This window comes from Seriola dumerili, unplaced genomic scaffold (genome assembly GCF_002260705.1).
Source record: "Seriola dumerili isolate Sdu_G_001 unplaced genomic scaffold, Sdu_1.0 BDQW01000191.1, whole genome shotgun sequence".
Taxonomy (NCBI): Eukaryota; Metazoa; Chordata; class Actinopteri; order Carangiformes; family Carangidae; genus Seriola; species Seriola dumerili.
Window position 1 is genome coordinate 3,548,182 of NW_019174446.1, and position 22,588 is coordinate 3,570,769.

The window sequence follows — 22,588 nt, forward strand, 5'->3', positions numbered from 1 at the left end:
CCTTTGTTATTAACCCTTGTCTTTTAACATTTTTCATCATATTTTGTTTTATTTCTTTTGTCTTTTTTTTTTTTTTTAGATTTTTTTCATTCATGTTGGTGAGTTGATTGTGTGTGTATGTGTGTAACCTGCCTTGAAATGTTCCTTATAAATAAAGTAGCCTATTTTAAATTTAATTGTCTGTTTTGTGTTGTTGTCAGAGGTGAATCTCTAACATAAGCACAGTGGACATGACTGGCTGGTATCCAGTATAGAATTAAAGGCCAGAATTGTCTTTATTTTAGAGATTAGAGCTACTGGACATGATTTCAGCATCCCTGCCTGATAAAAAAATAGACGTGGTCATCCAAGTATGGGTTTAGATTTGTTTCATAATCATTGAACAAAATCTCAAATGAAGAATCAGATAAAAATGAATAATGAGAGTGAAAGAAATGCCAACTAATGTGCATATGAATGATTACATATCATTTTTGTTACAGAAGGTAAAGGGCTATTTCATCAGCCACAAGTCTTTTTGCTCAATTATATGTAGAATAATATGTATATGGGAATGTTAGCTGCTACCCAAGCAGCTGCTGACTAATGCAGAAATAGCGTCCTAACACTCTCCAACAGTTCTGAGTGGGTTAGTGGTGTGTTAGAGTGGTAAAAATGGAAAAAAAAATGTTAGCAAAAGAGAAAGGCCGATCACTGAAGTGAAAGCGGAGAATATTGTAACCAAACTCCTGTACTGTATAGTTTTATCGTAGGTTTTGCTTTTGTGGTTATTTCTGCTGTTCCCGAGCCTTTCAAAACTTTCCGAAACTGACGATCCAACATTCACACTCACTTCACACCACGATTGGCCGTCTGTGCAGGGGTGAGAAAGTAACTTCTCTCTCTAAGCTCTCTTTTTTTCACTTGCTACACAACTATTTGTGGCACTCTTAGTGTCAGAAACCAAGTTTAACACCACAAATGGCTCCCAATGAGAGAGAATAGGAGCTGTCTTCCCCATATATAAACAATATCACTATTTGAATCGTGAACAGTTTTGACCTCCAACGTGGTGGGACAACACATCATTCAAACCACTTCTTTTCTTCTTCAACCTGGCACTTATCCTTTACTTTTATCAGGATGAGCCCTTCATCATAAAGCTTGTGGGTGATTGTGGTGATAAATAGAATTTTGACATTTGCCTCAGTGATTGAAGGAACAGCTCCAGGTGTTGACAGATGTGAGTCTATGAGAATAGTGGATTTTGAAGATTTGGAATAGAGGCAGTAGGTGAAAAGGCACAAAGGTCAAAATACAAAGCAACACGAGAGCTCAAGGTGAAACAGTCCGTCTCAAGTGTATGAAGGTGTGTGCTCACCTGTCACGACCTCCAGGGCTTTTGACCTTTCAGCTTCTTTAATTATCACTATACCTTGGACAAATAAACTCTAACCTACAATGAGCTCTGTGTGGTTTGTTTCTGCAGCGCCCTCACAACCTCATGGTTAACCATTCCACAATTCCCCAAGGTTTTCAAAATCCATTCCACTCTTAAGAAGAACTGGCAGCATCCAAGACGGATCACTGGCAGAGGATGAAGATAAGAATTAGAACCACATTTCCTCCCTTTAGGTACTTTTATGAAGCCATAACTGTTGTTGTTTGGACCCAGAACAGAACAGAACACACACAAAGGAGCTCAGAGGGACTGGGTCTGCTGAGCACCTTCGGCGAAGGAAATGGGTGGATGTTTTGGAGGGATTCCTTAGGAGCGCTGCACTTCCAAGTCTGCTGCTGTACATACATACATGACTTCCCTTGACCCTTTGCTTTCTCTCTCTCTCTCTCTCTCTCTCTCCTATGAGTCCATACATGACCTTCCCCCAGCCCCCCAAATCAATGGGCCCTTTCACTGATCACTCTGACATAATGACCCTCTGTTTGAGGCCATGGATATTTGGGGAGAGGTGGAAAAAGAGAGAGCTTTAAACTGCAGCTTTACTGTCTTGCATTATTAGAGAAAGCTGAGTTGACATGTGTGTACTGCAAGAAAGAGCTTGATCATAATAGGCTGGGTTGGGTTAAGGAAGCCCTGAACATATCCTGAGGAAGCTCCTGCTGAGCCTTTACTTTAAAAGGCGATACTGCATGAATGTGTGAAGTGTGGTGATAGTACTGCCCTCAGACTAGTGTTTTTCTTTTTTATGGCAACTGATAACTCAAGAGTTTTCAGTTCTTGCAATCTGATTCTTGGAATTCCTATCATTATTTTATCTTTACCTTCATTTGTTTTTCATATTTTGCTCATTTCAGCAAATCAGAAAAAGAAGAAAAGAAAGATGAAGAAAAATTCCAACAGAATTTGACAATTGAAGAGATCGGACATCAGTTTACACCATATCACTAATATTCAGTAATTTTCTCTACGATTTAGTTACTGCATGCCATTATTTGAATAATCAAAAGTTACATACTATGTGCTGAGGTTACAGCAGTGGTGTGTGCTGACCTTTACACTTTTGTTCTGCCCGTCTCTCTGCTGTATCTTGCTGCACTCTGTCTGGACACCTTCACCTTTCTGCACTCCTTCCTGGCTGTAGAAGCATTAGGATTATTCCTTTTGAACTGACAGTAAACATATCAAATGTGCACACCCTGATTAAGAGAAAGGAAAACTGAGGTATTATGTTACATGGTTAACTGTAAATATGTAAATTGAACAAACATCAGTGGAAGCTTCACAATACACAATAACTCCTCATGATCACACATGTTGACCAAGTTGATTAGTAAGACAACTAAATTAGCTTTTTCATAACACTGTGGCACAATACGTCTGTCTCCTCTGGCACAGAGTACGTGTATGTGTGTGTGTGTGTGTGTTTCTACTTGCAAGCATGACTGAGTGGGTGTGTTTTTGCTCTTTTAATAATGACTGGACCCACAAAACAAGGTGTGCCACTGAACTCAGTTTGACTGCAGAATGAAAAAAAAGCTGACAGGTCAAGGTTTGCCAAACAGAACTGAACGAGGCATTGAACAACAGACAGCGACGATTCGGCCGGAGAGACAGCGGAGCTTCTCCAGTCAAACTACTAAATGGCATTTGGCAGAATGAGCAAAGAGACGTCATCACTGCACTTCAACAAAACCTCCTTTCTTCTCCAGGGAAAGAGGACAGAGATTAGTGTGTTAACCTAGTCGCACAGTGTGTTTATGTAACCTTTTTGACCCCACACAATATGTGAGTCTCTCTACATCTTTCAACATGCAAGCACACAGACTCGTTTCTACTTTCCCTGCTTCATGCTTATTGTATGAAATCTTTGCAGGCTTGTGAGGATTTGTTTGCATTTCTATGTTGCTGTGTGTGTGTTCCTCAACAAAAAAAGCACATGTGAAATGAATGTTTTTCTATCTGGAATGTGCAGAGTTTAATGTAAAAAAACTGAATTTATATGTCCCTATGTCCCATATGTACCTACTGCACATGTGAATATATCATGTTATATGGTTTTCAATTAATACACAGCTTTTCTTATTCGATGAGATCCATTCTTCTAACTAATATCTGCAACATCTGAGCTCACCAAATACCTTTTCTCTGTGTCTCCTCCCTGCTCTCACATGTCTCAAGTCCTGGCAGCACACTGTGAAATGAAAACACCTCCTCTGTCCAAATCCACACTATAAACAAGAGGACTGTCAGGGATAAATGTCACATTTCCTTGTGTTTGTCTCAGTGTGTCTAAACAGTTTCATCTCAGTGCGAACACACTGCAGATCTGTTACCCTCAGCTCAATAACACGGATGAATTGTTGGTTCCACTTTCCTCTGTGTTGCCAAAAGAGCCTCACTAATGGTACATCTACTGTGTAATCTGCAAAATATATGTTTGGTGTTAAAGTTATTGAAAAGCGGAGAGAGTGATTTCGTGTAAGCCAACGTCTTGTGCAAACTTTTGTTTAAAACATACACCCTGCCTGGTGTGTACACATCATTGTCACGATAAGAGATAGGGTTGGTTTTTGCGTTTGTTTTGTTTTCCTCTTTTCAAGCCCAGATTTCTCAGCTGTGCTAAATGTTTTGACACTAGCGGGATGGACTAGCAGGAAAGACATTTCTAACGAGCTGTAAAATGTGAGTCTTCAAGGCAACGGTAAAACACTGCCATGTATGTGCAGTGGCAGCATAAGAAGATCTCTGTATGTGGCAGAGAGGTCAGGCAAAGAGCACTGAGGGCGTCTGCTATTTTTATTTCTACTTTTCAAAGGGAACTCAACTCCTAAATTCGATTTCCTTCATGCACTTTTGGACTGCTAAACCAACCATTACTGTACTGGAGCACAAATTACTACATCATCAATCATGGGTGGAAACCTCAAGTGTCCAAATAGCCTACTATCCCCAGCCATGAAAAAAAAAAAAAAAAGCATCAGACACTCTGTTTCTTACCTGTAGGGCAGTTTGTTTGTTTTTTCCAGTAAAGAGGAGATTAACAACACGCACAGTAGATGTTTCAGGTGCATGCAGGCGAGTGATGTGGAATGATATTTTTATGTTTTTTATTGCAGGAAGGGATTATGGGCAGTCAGTGTAAACATACGGCCACACACAGAGACAGTCATAGATGATGATAAAGGTATGCATGCGGATCTGTTTTACAGGACAGGCTCTGTTCAGCGTGCTAATCTGCATATCAAAGTGCTGCACATGACCTAACCGACCCTGTCTCCTAGAAATTATGTTCATATACAACTCGACTCTTTTCCAGATTATGTTGATTTTCAGAGGCAATGTATTTTCATGAATGAATGAAACGCTACATTGACAGTAGCAGTGCTGCCAAGTGTTAGTTCAGGTGGATGGTGGATATACAAAGCACACAACTGTCGCGCCAGAGACCAGAGTCCTGTCTAGTGGTTAGGTTTAGGCAACAAAAGCACTTGTGAACTTCTTCTGTATCAAACCAGATCTCGATCCTTCCTTAACCTTGACAAAGTGCTGTGAGATCCATGAACATAACAGTAAAAACGTTTAAATATCCTGTGGTCATTGGATATTTTAATGCAAGATCATTTATTTATTTTGTATTTACTGCTACGTACAATATTTATGACTTGCCAGATATGTAAGTAAACAACATATCCTCATTACATTAAAAGATTTGCAGTCATGCATTCGCTGTTGCAAAAATGTACAAAGCTAACAGGGTTGACCTGACACAGAGAGGTTTTATTTTCGCACTTGTTAGTCAGTTGTAATCTATTTTAAAGCAGAAATCTCAGAAATCTAGGACAAGGGTTTCTAGGACATTTGGTGCAGATATACAGTACAACTAAGTACTGTTGGATTTGTTGCTGTCCTGGATGTTTGATTTCCAGTATTTGACAATTATGGTTTTGGTGTAGTAATTTGTAGCCATGCTAGCAATAGTTTCCCGGATGTTTGAGCTCCTTACTCTATCTCTGAGAGCCCAGCCACCCTGCATGTTGGCCTGTATCAGCAATTTCAATGTTTTCGGCACATTTCAAAGCTCATGACCAGAGATGAGAGCTGGCATTTTGAGACCTTCCTCTTCAGACTCAACGCCCTGTCCACTGTCCACAGCCCACCTGTCGATTCAACACTTCATCTAACCCTCACTGGTTAACAAGCCCCCCCCCCCAGACATACAACTCCGTCACTTGGGGCAGCACCTCACTCCCATCCTGAAGGGAGCAGTCCAGCGTTATTTCAATTTCTTGTGCATCAACAAAAAAGATTTTCTTTTTTTTATTCCTGAGAACTTGTCTATCCTGAAAGTAGAAGGTTTTAAACTGATGACAGTGCTGTGACCTGCCTTCACAGGTCTGTCTTTGCAGCAGGACTGTGGTTGCCTGTTCATTTGCACATGAGATTCAAAGTCAGCCTTTCATCACTTACAGTCTCCTCTCTGAAAGCTGGCATGCTTAACCATATACCCAAATATTTACTATTAAAAAGGTTATAAACTCTATGTGGATCTAAGACCCAGACCTTTAACTAACTGTCCCATTACTGTTTTTCTATATATTTACTATATATACTGTATTAATGTTTGTGTGTGTGTGTGTCAGAGAAAGAGAGAGAGAGAGGTAGTGAGGCAGAGAGTCCTATCATATCAATGGTGGTCTGTTTTGCGTGGAGCAGAGCTAAAAGACCATTCAGTTGCCAAAATAAAGCCCATGGAAGTGAACTGTGGGTCAGTGCAGCGCTCTGAGCGGGTTTATTAGTGTGGTCTGTGCAGAGGACTCGGCAGCCTTTAATGTATACTGCTATATACAGAGAAAAGGGCAGAAAGTTCCTCTGATATAGAGTTTCAATGGGAGAAAAGCATTGTGCTCTCTTAAACGTGTCATAACTCAACTCAGGCAGCTTATGGTTACTCAGTGGCTTCCAGACTATAAGTCACTTAGCGTTCGAACACATCAATAATTATGCCTGTTCAAGAATGAAAGTTAACCGGAAAGCCTGTCCCCAAAAAACTTGATGTACTTCTTTAAAAGTCGCATTCATTTGCTGGTTCACTGCTGTGAAGGCAGGGAAAGTGTCATCCAGTACACCCACACACAACTAATGAAATTCCTGAAACTTAGCTTCCCCACCAATAAGCATCCATCTACCACAGCAGAGCTCAAAGGGAGCACTTCCTGTGAGGGTGTGACACCTGGCACAAAAGCCCCTCTATCCACACCACACAGCCCCTGACCATAAATATCATTCACCGCTTTTCTATTTAGAAGCCACACAGCTGGGAACATGGGCAGCTCTCTCTCTCTCTCTCTCTCTCTCTGTTGTCTCACTCCTCTTCTGTGACCTTTGACCTTGAACATAACTGAAAACAGGACCATTGGTTGTGTTTCTTTGTCTGCATGTGTTATGGTTGTGATAATAGATGCCACAGTTTGTTATTGTGCTGGGATGTTGAGTGGCCTCTGAGAGGAGGGGAGCAAAAAGTTGCCAAGAACACAATAACAATAAACCACATTTTTTGGATAGCCTGCCTCTTGTCAGCTGACTCAATGGGTCATAAGAGCATGAACAATAAAATTATCCATCTGTCTACAGTAGATCACTTGCTTTCACAAGTCAGCATACAATATTTAATCTATCTATGATCTTTTTAATCGTCATTTAACCAAACTAACACTTATTTTTATGGGATGTTAGTGTTCTGTAGTGCACATGAGCCTCTGAGATGTCCTACAGATCAGACAGTTCTGATTTTGTGCAGGAAATCCTAATGAGAAAAAAAATAAATTGGTCAAACTGGATTAAACTTTTTATTTATATTAGCTATTTGTAAGCGTTGCTATTGCTACATAGCCACCATTAGCATTAACTGCTGTTTACTTACCAGAGCTTCAGTCATTGTTGCAATTACAAGACACAAGGTTATAATACGTCCTCTGAGCAGTACTACTTCTTCAGAGCAGCATGGGCGTGACAGTGACGAGGCGGTCTGACTGTGCCAGGGCTAGCTGGTTAGCATGCTAACTTCTGTAGAAGAAAAGAAGTGATAGAAATAGAAAACAAGAGGGTTGCTTTCCACCACTAGAGACAGCTCTTTGTGAGTGAAGGAAAAAGTTTGATGCTGAACTCGCAACATTTCTTCTAGACTGGTAAGTAAACAGAAATTAATGCTAATATTGGCTGTGCAGTGGTAGCAAAACTTACAAATAGCTCCTTTAATGTTACTGTGGTAATACCGTATTTCTTATTTAGTAAAACTATCTGCTATCAAATTGTTATCAGTTGCATGTAATTTAACATGCAGAACTGCTGAAATTTCCAACTTTCTTACTGTCAGACAAAGTCCTAGTGACAACCACAATGTTTTGAGTTTGAAGCTGCAGTTCCTCTAATGGCCACTAAATGTTAAAAATAAAAATAGATCAGGGTCACAAGTTATGTTCTGGGATGTGTTAGCTTAATTTGCCTCTCCTGACATGTTTATAAGACATAAAAATACCGTGCTTTGAATAATAATTTATGTCTGCTATGTTTTTTCAAATAAAATTATTGAAATTGCATCTGCTTTTTCTTCTTATGCAAGTACTTTTCATTTCAAAAGTGACACTGATGAATACAAGATAATTCCTACTTCACTGAAAAGCCCATTCCCAATGTACAAACACTGAAGGTCTCAAGTTTCCACATCCCACTCTCGTAAAGTTGCACGTTGACCTGCTTCCAGACCAGCTGTGACGAAGTACATGTAAAGTGAGATTTAAGGTGAGCAAAGAGAAACCTCCCCCCTTCAGCAGATGAATGTGAAAACAAACTCTGCTCATATAGTGAAGCTCAAACATAACAGTGAGGTAGCAATAAGAAAAACACATTTTGACTGGAGGGGGACTTTAAAGGAGTGTGCTCATCCCGCCTCTGCTCCACCCACACTTATTGCCTAAATAATTTAGATATCGTGGCTTCAGTAATTTGAGAAAGATGGTGGTGAGTGGTAACCCAAGGTAAGCTTCAAAAACTGCCTTCAAAAGGTCGTGGGTGATGTCACATACACAATGTTTTTCCACAGACTGTGTGGCCTTCTGTATAATTTAATATGCTGCATGACCATGCAAAAGTCTTAGCATTGTGCACTACAGCCACTGATCTGCCAGGGACTCCTTTATGTTTGTTTACAGTCCCTGTAGTATGTTTTCACTGACCAAAAATGGAGGTATGTTTCATTAACAAGCTGAGCCCGAGTGAAGAATCAGGACCACACCCAGAGAGAGCAGGAGGGAGAGAAAATGTAGCTCTCATGCTAACCCATCCTGCTCAGAAAATATCAGGCTTTATAGTTGGATGTACGTGTGTGAGCACCACCCACATGGATGAGCTTCCAGCAGGATTTTTAAGATACTGGTCAGGTGTACAGGCCACCCAAGTCTTCTCACCCTCTCTCTCACAAAAACACACAAAGATGCACACACGGTCTCGGGAACAGGTGTAATTTTATCACCAGTTTGCTACAATCAGTAGACGTGGTGTGAAGCCTGCTGCACATCACAGTGAATGACAGAAGTGATTACACAAAACTCGGTTTCTATTCCAAATGACATCCTGTTCTCCTCATTCCCTCTTGAGCCAGATGTGTATCATCACACTCCCTCTCTCCCCCTCTCTCCTTCACTCTCTCTCTCTCTCCCTCATTGCAGACATATTTTCCGTGTCTTTTCTTGGCTCATTGAGACTTCAACCAGTCACCATGGCATTCATCCTCTGTTAGCCAGAGGCCCTGGTTTCTTCTGTTTGGTCCTGACCTCGCATAATGAGAAGACTAAACACAAAACTGATTTCCGCTGGTCTCATAGTCTCTGATGGCTTGTAACTCTGTGGAGGCAGCAGGGTAGTCAAGTACTCACAGACGCTGTCCTCCAACCGGAGGACTGAGGTTGTCCGTAAGCATCCATCCATCCATACTGTAAAGCTAAAAGTGAAGACAAAGTTCAATAAACATGCATACATTTTTCAGTTCTGATGAACATCCAAACACCTTACGACATGACACATATGAACTCTTTTGACTGAATATCAGATATTTAACCAATAAACATTGATGTTGTGGTCAGTCAGTATGTGGTTCCTGAGTTTTTGCCTTGTGAAAATGAAGCAGTGATGAAATCCTTCATCACAGGTTGTGTTTATCTGTGAGCTGCAAGCAGCTCCTCCAAAGCAGTGTTGGAAACTCCATTTACTCAAGTAATGTACTGACCTTCACTTAAGTGTTTCCATTTCTATTCCAATACAGTTCACAGGGAAACATTGTACTTATATGCATTTAACAATTTAGTTATTATTTTGCTGTCATATTTTACATATGATCACTTTTTTAAAACATGATGCATTATTATAGATTAAACTACCCAACACTTTATGAAATACATTAACTCCACCTCAACCAACTATAACATTAAATGTTGCTTACATAGATGAATCAGTAATAATACCTCAGAAAAATATTATACAAGACTCTCGGAGTACTTTTACTTTTAAGTCTGTAGTTTATATTTACTAGTAATATAATAACTTTTACTTAAGTAAAATTTGAAATGCAACCAAAGTATTTTTATAGATCGACAGTGGTACTTTTTTCTTTAGTATGAGACACGTTAAAAATGATCAGACTGCTCTTCACCCTCTGAAGGGGGTTGTTGTAGGGGGGAGGTCCTACCCAGCTGTAGTGTGTTTATTGTGCATGGGTAAAAAGAATATCAAAGATTTTGTGAATATTAAGCATCAAAATCCACATGCAAACCAAAGACTGAATTCTGGTGACTTTACTCGAAAGTACTTTACACTTCACTGGACAGGCTGTGGAGAATAAAGGTGCCGCAGATTTGGAGGCTCTAATTGCTCAGACTGGAAACGCCTCAGAAACTATTGTTGGGACCAGTGGAACTAATTCCTTCACAGTCCGCTCAGAGGCTCATTGAGTGAGGAGCGCTTCATCTCTCTCTCTCTCTCTCTCTCCCCTCTCTCTCTCTCTCTTTCTCTCTCTGCCTGCGGCCGCAGCCACACCGCACACCTCCCGACTGGGCTGCTGCTGAACAGACCACTGACTTCACCCAATTCAGCCTTTACTTAGAGCGCTCGGTCTGGTCCCACCCATATGTGAACAGCTTTTGTCACAAGTGAAAAAAAAAGAAGTCTTTTTCAGTTTTTTCTTTTCCTCCCCCATCCCTCCCTTCCTCCCTCCCTCCCTCCTCCTCAGCATCAAGTGCAGCCTGAGCAGAGCGTCCCGGCTGCGACTTTCTCTCAGCCTCTTTGAAGTAATGAGGAGAAGGGATCCGTCGCCCCGCTGATACCAGGACGTCTGGGATGCACTAACACCCGTTTGTTTTCTGCTGGGATCATATTTGTATATATCTAAGGGAAACAAACAATACATTGCGGATTTGGCAAATCCATCAATCGGATGCAAGCAGGTAGGACGCCTTTGTCATTTTGCACAGTTATTGCGATCTCTTGATGCACGGACAAATCTATTCTTTCTTTCTTTCTTTTTAATTGTTTATTCAATATTTTTATGTTTTCTTTCAGTTTTGATTGTCGCTTCTTTTTTCTTTGTGGATGAAATTGTTGATTTTTTTTCCCCGGGAGATCTAACTTGACTCCATAGTCTTGGCAGTGCACAATATGTCTTATTTATGCACATTATTTTGTATTATGTATTTTGAGTATTACTATTATTATTGGATGATGTTATTCAATAAAGGTATAATGTATTTGCATAAGTTGCTGTACAGTGAAAAAATACATTCATCCTCTTCCTTCCACATACAGCTGGTGATGCAGATGTGGAATTACAGATGTTTGTTTTCACATTTCACTGGCTATCTAAAGTAATGGGATATTTATTTGCATGATGGTGATATTTATTATTTCTATTATTTTCATCTATTATGTGAAAATAGATGGCTTAAACTTTCACTAAGACGTTTTGAATGTTCTTTTTTTGGACAAATTTTCATAATGTAAGCCATTAATAGCGTTTCAATGATGAGTCTTGGGCTGTTTGGACACTTTGGAAACTGTGCCTGAGAGGTGAAGTTTATCTTAAAAGTTGTGAAAATCGGTGAAAATGAATGAAAACACCCCTTTTAATAATAATCTTGGTGCTGAATTAGACAATAGACACTGACCCATGCTTACTGGAGAGGGGGTGGACAACTGTGCCATAGCGCCATCCTTTGGTCACGTTGTCTCCTGGGTGCCTCTTGCAGCTTCTTGTGACTCCTTCCACTGAGGGATGGAGAGGGCACAGCTTCTTGTTCAGCTGACTGCAGTGGAAAATAGTTTAGTCGAAATGAACGCCTTCTATGACCAAGAGCCATCATGGCAGCATATCAGTTTCCACTCTATGCTGAATAATTGCAGGCTTTCTTCTGGATTTGTGTTATGTCTGAGTCTGGTAGTGGGAGTGTGAAGCTGAACAGAGACTCGGGGGCATTTTTGTATTCTCATTTATTGAGACTGTTTTACAGCTCTTGTGGGCTTGTACTTTATTACCGTCTGTTTCAGACTGGTAAGCTGTTGGTCACTGAGTATGTTTTATTGGACATTGCGTGGTAAACTTCATCCAAAAGCTTTGCTGTCAGACTCAGATGGATGACTGGGCACTAACTGATGAACAAACCTGGAATGAAAAGGGAATGCTTTGAAGTCTCAACTAAAAAGAGGAATTTGGGTAGAATCACCATAATGAGATGATAAAGCACTGATATGGTCCTTAGTTGATACCGTACATGCAATGAGGCAATGCTCCCTCTCAGCTGAGTCTCCTGGGAGCTTTGCCAAACCAGGCAATGTCTCATTTTCATGCCGCACTAACATCTCATTGAAAGGGAATGTGCCTCTATGGACCCTCTGGCCAATTGAGGCTGTCCCCCCCAAGGATCCGTCCTCCAGCTGAAGGACCTTAGACGTCAGCCTGTCTGCCACACTCCATTTACACCACCCAAACAGCCAGAATGAATGGCTATTTCACTCTGGACTTCTGTTAGAAATTAACTGTTGGATTTTCACTCTTGCTACATTGCTGCTCAATGGACAGCATCCAAATGATTTTCTCTCCTTGTGTCTGAAATCGCCTGCGTGACCACAGCCATGCTGACGTATTGAAGCTCTCCTGCTCCTTAGTTAAGTGATGGTCTGCTGAATCTATTAAAACGCACCCAAACTGTAATTTACTTTATAGGGGTTATCAGGATTATTGGCAACATCACATACAGTAGAAGCATGAACCAGCAGGCTGTCTGCAGCCTGCATAGTCTCTAGGTTTGATGTCATTTGTATGCATGGACAGGGAGTGGAGTGAGGCTAAGGAAACCAGATATGGTCATTACTGAGAGAGAAGGTTAACCATTGTGGCAAACCTCCAAGCCACTGTCTCAGCCCATTCAGAGGATCAGGGTTCATCTCGTCCTTCTCACTGCCCACAGCCTCCAGAAAGGCTCAGAGGACATAAATCTCCCCCTAAACCACACAGCAAATGCATCAACGCTAGAGAAGTTTCATAATATTTTAAACAAAGTGCTATTTTCCTTATGAATGATGACACCAATCTCTTTCTGCAAACTTGAGTATTTTAAGGAATTTTACTCTAAAAAAAAATGGGGCCGTCCTATGTGAGCTGTGCTGTCACAGACTGCTGAGCTACCTAAGTGATAGGGGCTCAAAGCCCAGTGGATGTCGAATATTCTGGGCTACACTGCCTCCATGTGGCCATAAATGGAACTGTGATTGTTTTTACTTAATCAGAAGACATCAATAGTGAATATAAGACCTCCCCAATTCAGGGAAATCAGGGTTTTCCTTCATGTTTGACATCCTCAAAGCTGATTAAAAGTTGTTTGCTGAGCATTCTGGTTCCAAGCAAGATCATACAGTATGTCTGTCAGGCAGTACCGAATCAGATGTTAGTGACAAACCATATACAGTTGCTTTTTCCACTGAAGCCCAGTTTCAAGCATGATGTGATAGCTTTGTGGATGATGGGAGGTTCCTGAGCTATTAACCTCGTACTTGTATAAGTTTTGTTGCTGACTGCACTGAAGCAAACAGTTTACACAAGCAACCACCTGTCCTTACTGGGAAACTACAATGCAACAACCATAACCGTAATATTCAGTTCCAGCTGTTGCTTATCTGAAATAAAAAATATTAAGAGTCTATTGTCATGGTAGTAGCTCTGAGAATCTGTATTTAGGCACAATGGTGCTTTGAGCTCCTCACAGTGAAAATGCCAATACACTACTGTTCGTACTTACTGTATTGGCATTATGTTGCTATAATGTTAACCATGTTCACCATCTAATTTAGCAAATTAAAATGTTAACATTTGCTAATTTACACTAAACACAAAGTAGGAATTCCTTTAGTTTTTGCAGAGTGGTAGTCAAATTCAAATTTTGACCCGATGACGGCACAAGATCTTAAGTCATGGCATAACAATTCATCCAGAGGGAGACTTCAATATCTCAATGTACCAAATTTCAAATAGTAGTCAAGCATTTCACTCAAACCCACAAATGTGAACCTCAAGGTGGCGCTGGCGCTGAACTCAGATGTTCACAGAAGTCTTTAGGATTCCATGCCAGATAACCATGAATGTCTCCACACAATTTTGTGCCAATCCATAAAGAAGATGTTGAGATCTTTCATTGAATAACTTGACTGCCAGTAACACGACATGGAAAGTCTAGGGAGCACCAAAGTTGTTAACATTCATCCTCTGGGTACCATGAATATCTGTGCCAAATTTTATGGCAATCCATACTGTGTCTGTAAAGTCATTTCACTAAAAACCACAAATGTCAACCTAATAGTGGCACTAGATTAACGGTTAAGGCATCACCAAAGTTAGTAGCATTCATCCTCTTGGGACCATGAATTTCTAGGCAATCCATTTTAATTGTCGTTTAATCGTAAAGATATTCCCGTGTTTAGCCAAAGTGGTGGACCAATTGACTGATCCTGCTATCCCTAGAGCCACACATGGTGAAAAAGTTGTTTCCTCTTAGTGTGGGTAAAACGAACAAACTGTACTTTGTGCTGAACTGAACCTGTTTCATGACTTCTTGAAAAGTTTTTTGAGTCTCCCTGTCTGTTATTTATGTTTCAGAGCCAGGCCCAACTTAACAATGGGCCCCATACCGCTGTGTGTCCTGCTCCCGGTGTTGGTACTGGCTGTGGTGGTGGCTGTAACTGCTGAGGAGAACGCAATCGATGATGAGTATACCTGGCCACAGTGGAAGGTGCCTCTGGTAAGGAAAAGACGTACTGTGCATCTCAGCAGCCCCAACTTCTCAGCCCATCCACAACCAGAGCTGAGTGGGACCTGTGGGATCGAGTGTCAGCGTCGCCTCCCTACACCTTCTCTGGATGACCTGGAGCAGTTCCTTTCCTACGAGACGGTCTATGAGAATGGTACACGCACGTATACCTCAGTTTCTGTGCAAGGTCTCAATGAGGTGACAGTCTGGACCAGTAATGCCTCATCTAGCCCCCGCCACAAACGGGAAGTGTACGGCACAGACACCCGCTTCACTATCGCTGATAAGCAGTTCTCTACCAAATATCCCTTCTCCACTACTGTAAAGATCTCCACAGGATGTTCTGGGGTTCTGGTGTCACCTAAACATGTGCTGACGGCTGCCCACTGCATCCATGATGGCAAGGATTATCTAGATGGAGCACAGAAGCTACGTGTTGGCATACTGAAGGAGAAGTCCAGACGAGGGAAAGGAGGCAAAGGGAGAGGAGGGCGAGGAAAGGGCAAAAGGAGAAAAGGAGACAAAGGTAAAGAGGAAGATGAGGAAAAGGAAGAGAATGATGGGAAAGGGGACCGTAAAGGGAAAGGGAAAGGTAGGAAGAGCCGGAATCGGCGAAGTGCGGAATCAGAGAAACCTTCATTCAGGTGGACCAGGGTCAAAAAGACCCAGATTCCTAAGGGTTGGTTCAAAGGTGTGTCTGACGGACTGGCTGCAGATTATGACTATGCTGTTCTGGAGTTGAAGAAAGCCCCAAAAGTCAAGCACATGGATCTGGGTGTTATCCCCTCAGTGAAGAAACTCCCTGCTGGGAGGATCCACTTCTCTGGCTTTGATGATGACCGGCCTGGAAACCTGGTCTACCGGTTCTGCTCTGTGTCTGAGGAATCCAATGATTTACTTTATCAGTTCTGCGATGCCAAACCAGGGTCCAGTGGCTCTGGGGTCTACATCCGCCTCAAAGAGCCTGGCAAGAAGAAGTGGAAGAGGAAGATCATTGGGGTTTTCTCTGGTCACCAGTGGGTGGATGTAAATGGGGATGGGATGCAACAGGATTACAATGTGGCAGTGAGGATAACACCCCTCAAATACGCTCAGATCTGCTATTGGGTCCACGGGGACTCAAGTGAGTGCAAGGTAGCCTAAGAAAACACAGGATCCACGTTTAACCACCACCCCACTCCTATCCCTCAGAAAACCTCTATACAAGGGACACCTTACCTATTCTCACCCCCTAACCTCCTATTACCAGGGGCCCGTCGACTGCCTCTCCTCTTCCTGCCTTCCTGTTACCTCCTGTGCGTCCCAGCAACTCTTCCACTGATCTATACCCCCCCCCCACACACACACACACACACATACACACACACACACACACACACACACACACACACACACACACACACACAGCCATGCAGACTCAATGTTGACAACAGGAACTTGTCAATGCATCAAGAGAACTGTGGCTCTTCAGCTTTTTCTAATTTATTAGTTAAAAAAACAACTGAGAAAAAAATATGTATTTTACGTATTTACAGATCAGTCAGATCTGCAGTTTTGCTTTCTATTTTGACTCTTTAAAAAAAAAAAAAAAGATTTGAGCTTTTTGGATACAATATTGGAAAGCATGTATATTCAAATGTTTGTGAGCAATGCCCCAATACATTCGTCATATATTCCAACTAGGCTTTATATGGAGAGACTTGAATTGTCAAGTGTTTTCCACCACTTTAAAGAAGATCACGTGTATTGGCTTTGACAAAAGACCCAGGAAAAAATTTTTTGTTTTACAAATGAACTATATAGAGATATTGAGATTACTGTTTTTTTAAACACTTTAATGTAATGAGCTGGTGTTTTGCATTGTGTATATCTAGAAGTTTGAGTTTGTTTTTTACAACTATCTTTTTAAATAAGACTATTTTTCTGTCAAAATAGAGAAAGGATCCTTATGGATCCTGGATAGAAGATTTTTCTGATTTGTGCGTCTCACCATCTTTTCTCTGTTCTTGCAACACAGTGAAATGTGGCTTCATTGTTGTGCACATAATTATATCGGTGCTTATCCAGAAGACGTGGTGCTAATTTATGGAATTGTAAACATTTTTTTTGATGGGGTTGGGCGGGGGTAGGGGTGGCTTCTCAGAATATATTTTGATAGCCTAGTACTGTAACTATGTATTTAATGTGAGGCGACATATTTGGTTTGTGTTAAGATGGGACTGAACCATTTAATAATTTACTTGAGCTGTTTAGATATCTGTAATTCTAAGGGTTAAATATGATTACAAAAGTAATATTGTTAACAAATTTAAATCGGGAATGTGATATTTTTGACTTTTCATGTAGCTTATGTTCCAAAAATTCTTACGACTATCCTTTTGAATACCAAATACCTGAAATTAATCTGAAATTAATGATGCAGATTGAAGACTACCAACCATTAAACCAAGATTACTTCTTGTGTGTGTGTATGTGATTTTCCTGGTTACAAAAACTGATTACTACCATAAACTGATTTGTGGGTAACAATTGTTATGAGACCATTGCCAATAGTGGGGACTGTACTATGTACTACTACTTAAACTGTTTAACTTACTAACTCAATGATAGCTAATGTGTCACCTGAAATTACACCTCTAAGTATAGGGCATTGATGTAAAGTGGCAACATTTCGCCACATTTAGCTCCAAACAACATTAAAAAGTGGCGTGAATTTTTTAGTCACTTTTTTTTTTTTACCAGGTTTAGTGCATTTGTGAATTTTGTCATACTTTTCTTGTAAAAACATATTTAATATAATGTTAAGGATGAATGAATATTACATCTAAATGTTAAATGTAATTAAAATTTGTGAAATAGAAAATGTTAAATCTTAATGTGGCCTGATGTTAAATAACATTACTATGTAATGATGTTATTCAAAGTCATCCTAATTTCTTTTGAAATGCAGTTATTCATTTTACGAGTAAGTAAAAATGAAAATGACAGACATTTTTTTATTATTTGTTAGAATGTATAGGACAGATTCAAAGATAGGCTGCACAGAGAACTTTGTGATCACATCCAAACCTTATCTGAAGCAGTTAATAGATAAGTGTCCTTGTATGGTCCTCATTTTTTGCTGAATGCTTTTGAAACCAGACAAAGAACCAGGTTTGAGAATAGTAAAGTGGTGTTGCCTACACTTCTCATGAATAGACATCAAGGCAAACCTTGATACATTATTTCAGGATAGCAAATCTCTCATTTAGTAAGTCTTGGACTGAACTGGCAAAGCATTGGGGGTAAGCTGTCAAAACTTTTTACAAGCACAGACATTGGCTCAGCATTCAGCCACAGACATATGCAATACTAGGAAATGATAACCTGGACAGAGTTGTTGGGGAAATTCTTTAGTCTACCACAAATACAGGTGAATGACATGTGCATGGAAGCTTGAGGTCACACATTCAAAGGTGGCATGTTAGATAGAGTCTTCGAGAAATCGACCCTATTGGATGGTCCTTCAGAAGACGCCATGTAATACGTCAATGAATTTACAGTATTCCAACCCCAGCCAATTATGGTGAGTAAATTCCATAGACTGTAAAAAAGATGGACATAGCATACGTGACATCACGCATAGATTTCTGAAGCGCGGTTTTGAAGCGCAGGATGGGCTGCCATCTTGCCAGTGACTGACTCCGCCAAACTCCCAGCTAAACCAAATATGGGCAAAGAGGAGGGGCACACGTGGAGCCGAGACTTCGGTGCTTGCCAGCTTGTAGCAGGAATACGCTCACCTACCTGTCACTCAAATCGGCGCATTCTCAATTATGCAGAACTTTAAGCCTTACTAAAATTTAAACCGGTGGGTTATATAAAAATTCACCACCCATACAGTTGTCATGAAGGGGGTCATTAGCTTGAGACCACAACTGTTTTTTCTACCAGGCTTGTAAACATGTTCATTTCTGCCATTTGAGGAACTTCAGTTTTTGGTAGTCTCGTGTTGGCTTCATTTTTCAGCCTCAGAGGTTGCGCCATTTGGTAAAATCCCAACAGAACCAATCAAGTGAAAACTTTTAATGTACCAGAATCTAGTAATACTCAAATAATCAAAAAAACATTAGTATTTATTGTAAGGCAGTTTGTCAACATTATTTTTTACACAAAATATGCTACACAGTATCTCTTTCATTTCAAATGTGTGTGAATTAGTTTCAATGTAAAACAAACATTTAACGCACTTTCACTGTCTGTAGTGTGTAATTTATTTCACCTTAACACTAAAGCTTTGTCTTGGCACTAAATGTATCTTTGTTTCAGTAACTTCCTGCAACTGAAATATGATACAGAGAGCGATTGAAACAAAAGCTTAGTACCATGACCAGACTAAAGTTATTCAGCTACAGTACAATCAGTCTGAGACAGCAGCAGCTGAATCCGAATCTGAAAACGAAAACTTTATTATCCACAATGTGGAAATTTGCCTTTGGTTTCACCATACGACATGTTGCAAATTAAATGAATTACCAGAATTAAGCACATAACAAACATGTAGGAAAATGAAAAATTTCTATAACATAACATTCTTTTTCAAATTACATTATTACTTTTATTCTTATTCTTCTTGACTTTATTGCCGAGTGTCAAAGTTTATTATGCTGAAGAAAGTACTGTTGAGGATCAAAGATTTAGGTGCCATCTGTGTCCAGTATCAACTCACCTACACCTGTTAGAGATGCATGGTGTATACATCATTGTGTCATGCATAGTATAAAAAAGCCTATCAAAATTAAGTGATATCCTTTGAATAACCTGATTGGGGAAACAGAGAGCCCGCATTACAAACTGGGTTGTGGATTTTGAAAGCTCTGAGCATTTACAATGAATAAAGTTGTCTGGCATGTGAAAATGTCAGAGCAAATTTACAAAAAGGCATTATTTTGATCAACTTTTGCAAGTCACAAGTAAGCCTCAAGTCTTTCTACTCAAATCCTGAATCAATTCCCAAGTCAAGGCGGATAGACAGCTTTCATTTAAGCTTCTTCGAAACAATTCGCTATGAGCTTAACTAGCTCGCTGGTTCTGCAAAGCATGCAGCAGACAAAACGGTTGAAAATATGGGAGCGTGTCTATGTTCCCACAGCCCTATGTTAAGACTATAAGGTTTCCTTTTGAGAAAAATCATAGGCCTTGTCCACATTAACCCAGGTAAATATAAAAATGCACATTCACAATGAAAACGATCTCCATCCACACTAATCGTTTTCAGAACGCTTTGCATCCACGTTCCACGGCATCTTAACATTTATCCACCTCATCGATCGTTTTTGTAAAGCATCGTTTGCAGTTTCGGAATGCACCGTTCTAATGTGGACGGAAGGGCTAACCGGATAAATATTACCCGGGTTAGTGTGAACATGGGCTTATGGGAACATATAAGACTGTGGGAAAATAGGGCCTAATTTTCAAAACTTTCTTAGAAATGTGGGAACATAGGGCTGACCCCGAAAATACGGGGTGCAGTCAGGGACATTATTCAGGCTTACCATGCACATATGAAACCAAACTTAATAACATACTATACTGAAAACCTCACACACATACTAGTGAAAAGCTTTTTACAAAAACATTTAAACAAGCAACTGAAAAATTATACACTTTCACACATACTAGTAAAATGTTCTCATATACACAGCTGAAACGCTCCTTTATAAAATTATGACCGGGCAAGAGGATTTCACTTTAAACGGAAGGTGTTTCAGTTGAACCAGAAAGTGGATGAAAAAAGAAGGCGTGCATCTCATAAAACAGACACTACACTACACTGATGTCTGCTCAACATCCTACCAGTAACCTAACCAAAGCAGCCGTGTTACTTACCAATAAATTGGCCTGAGTGGAGACCACTAGAACCCTGTTAAACGCGACAACAACCAATTGCTGCAACTCCAAGTGTGGACATGCTGGACAGTTACCTATCATTCGATCTTCCCACTCCGCCGGCTAGCAGCGTGCCACTGCCGGCTGCAGCTCCAGTCAGGAGAGAATGTGCACCTTGTTATCAAGTGCAGCAGTGCTTTGGTACATGGACATCAGGCACAAGGAGAAAAAGGTAATGACCAGTAGTCAGAATTCGAAATTAACCTTCGTATCGCTGTGTTTGAGTTTTACCGCCTTAAGTCTGCAATGCCAAAAAAAATTTATCAATTGTATCTTCAATGTTGGTTCCAATTGCAATGCTTTTATCATACATGATAATAGCATTCACATAAACCTTAAAGTCTCTCCTTCCGGGTAATACACTGAAAAATAAAATGAACACTTTAAAAATATCTAAAACAAGTTGAATGTACAAGTATGCACGTTTCTCAGTCTCAGCACTGGAAAAGTGTGGACAACAACCTTTCATTCGTTGTTCTATTTCATGTTAAATAGTAATTATTAGTTTCAGTTTTGGGGGAGGACCAAAGACACAAGGAAGAAAGTCTAATGTAAACACATTAAAATGCCATCCAGGGGGGTACTCCTTCAATGTGCTAAGGAAATGTGTCCTTAATTGAAAAAAGCCCGCGTTGAATTCAGCCTCAAGTCAATTTAGCTGTCCCTATCAATGTCTCTTCTGACAAGTTTATGTTCAGGTACTTTTATTTCTGGTAGACATGTTTGTACAAATTTAACTGCTTCTTTTGTGTCATAAAAATTGTTTTTATATTTATTTTCGTAATCCATTGTAAATGTAAGAGAATTATTGTGTTTTCCCTTTATATTTTTCAATTATGTGCATCATAAGATAAAAAAGGAAAAGAAGTTACTTTTAGTTTTGGTTTATTCTGTTGGTATAATTATGTGAGATTGTATCAAGTGGATTTTTATTCACTCCCATCAGAAGGGTCTACATGGAGGAATGTACGCTACTGGGTTTGTTCCTGACAGGAATTGTGTTAACGTGTGCACATGTAAGGAAAGTTAACTGACTAACTTCTACTAGTTTTAGTATCCTGGTTAAATGTTGATGCATTTAAACATTGTCTGTTTCCACATAAGCCTCCGTGAGTCAGTCAGTGCTTAGTGGGTGTGGATGCTGGAGATGTGCTATTATCTCAGGTTCTGTGTTCTGTCCACATAAACATATAATTGATAAAATAGCATTGGAATATAGAGAATCAAAGACAGACCAAAAAAAAGATTTAGCATATTGATAAATAAAGAATCTGTTGAGAGGAGCTACATTGACCACAAATACCTGTCACCTCTCCTTTTCTTTTCCCTGTTTATACAGGAGCCTTATCTGTCTATGAGTCTCAGTCTGTGACCTGTAACATGTACAGTGATTTTACATTTCATGACAGTTTTTTCATGACCATTGGAACGTTGCTTTTCGTTGACCAGGAGCTCCAGTTTCCAAAGTGTTACTGAGCCTGATATCACAAAGAGTGCAATCAACAACTGACACCTGACTACAGACTGATGTTGAGGATTTCCTTGGTCTCCAGTTGCCCTGTCTGTGTCTGCCCGCTGATGTATTGTCCCAAGCCGAAATTGACAAGGTGAAACTTGTGGGTGCTCCATGTGCACTCCAGAGGCCTGCAGAGGGAACATGACTAACTGCCGTCTTATCTGGTCCCACTAACACAAAGGGCACTGCATCGTTTTTTTACAAGACGAGCTCCTGATTGCCGGAGGGCCTCTCCTCCCTCATGAGGCTAGCAACTGTTGCCTGTGCAGTGCAAGCATTAGAGGTATACTGCTGTTTAGGGAGGATGTGAGCCTTCGTCGTCTTCTCCAGGTGGTCGATCATAGCCTGCAGGTCCGCGCA

General features: G+C 40.4%; 1 protein-coding gene across 1 annotated transcript; it reads left to right on the forward strand.

The window, feature by feature from the left end:
- The first annotated feature begins 10,778 nt into the window (after positions 1 to 10,778).
- prss35 (protease, serine 35) lies at positions 10,779 to 16,110 on the forward strand. Its single transcript, XM_022753410.1, has 2 exons — positions 10,779 to 10,935; positions 14,634 to 16,110. The coding sequence occupies exon 2, from the start codon at positions 14,653 to 14,655 to the stop codon at positions 15,925 to 15,927; it is 1,275 nt and encodes a 424-aa protein (XP_022609131.1). The 5' UTR covers positions 10,779 to 10,935; positions 14,634 to 14,652; the 3' UTR covers positions 15,928 to 16,110.
- Positions 16,111 to 22,588: the final 6,478 nt, after the last annotated feature.

Bases quoted from the DNA above. Each gene is read 5' to 3' on its own strand.
- prss35 (XM_022753410.1), top strand. From the start codon at position 14,653: ATGGGCCCCATACCGCTGTGTGTCCTGCTCCCGGTGTTGGTACTGGCT.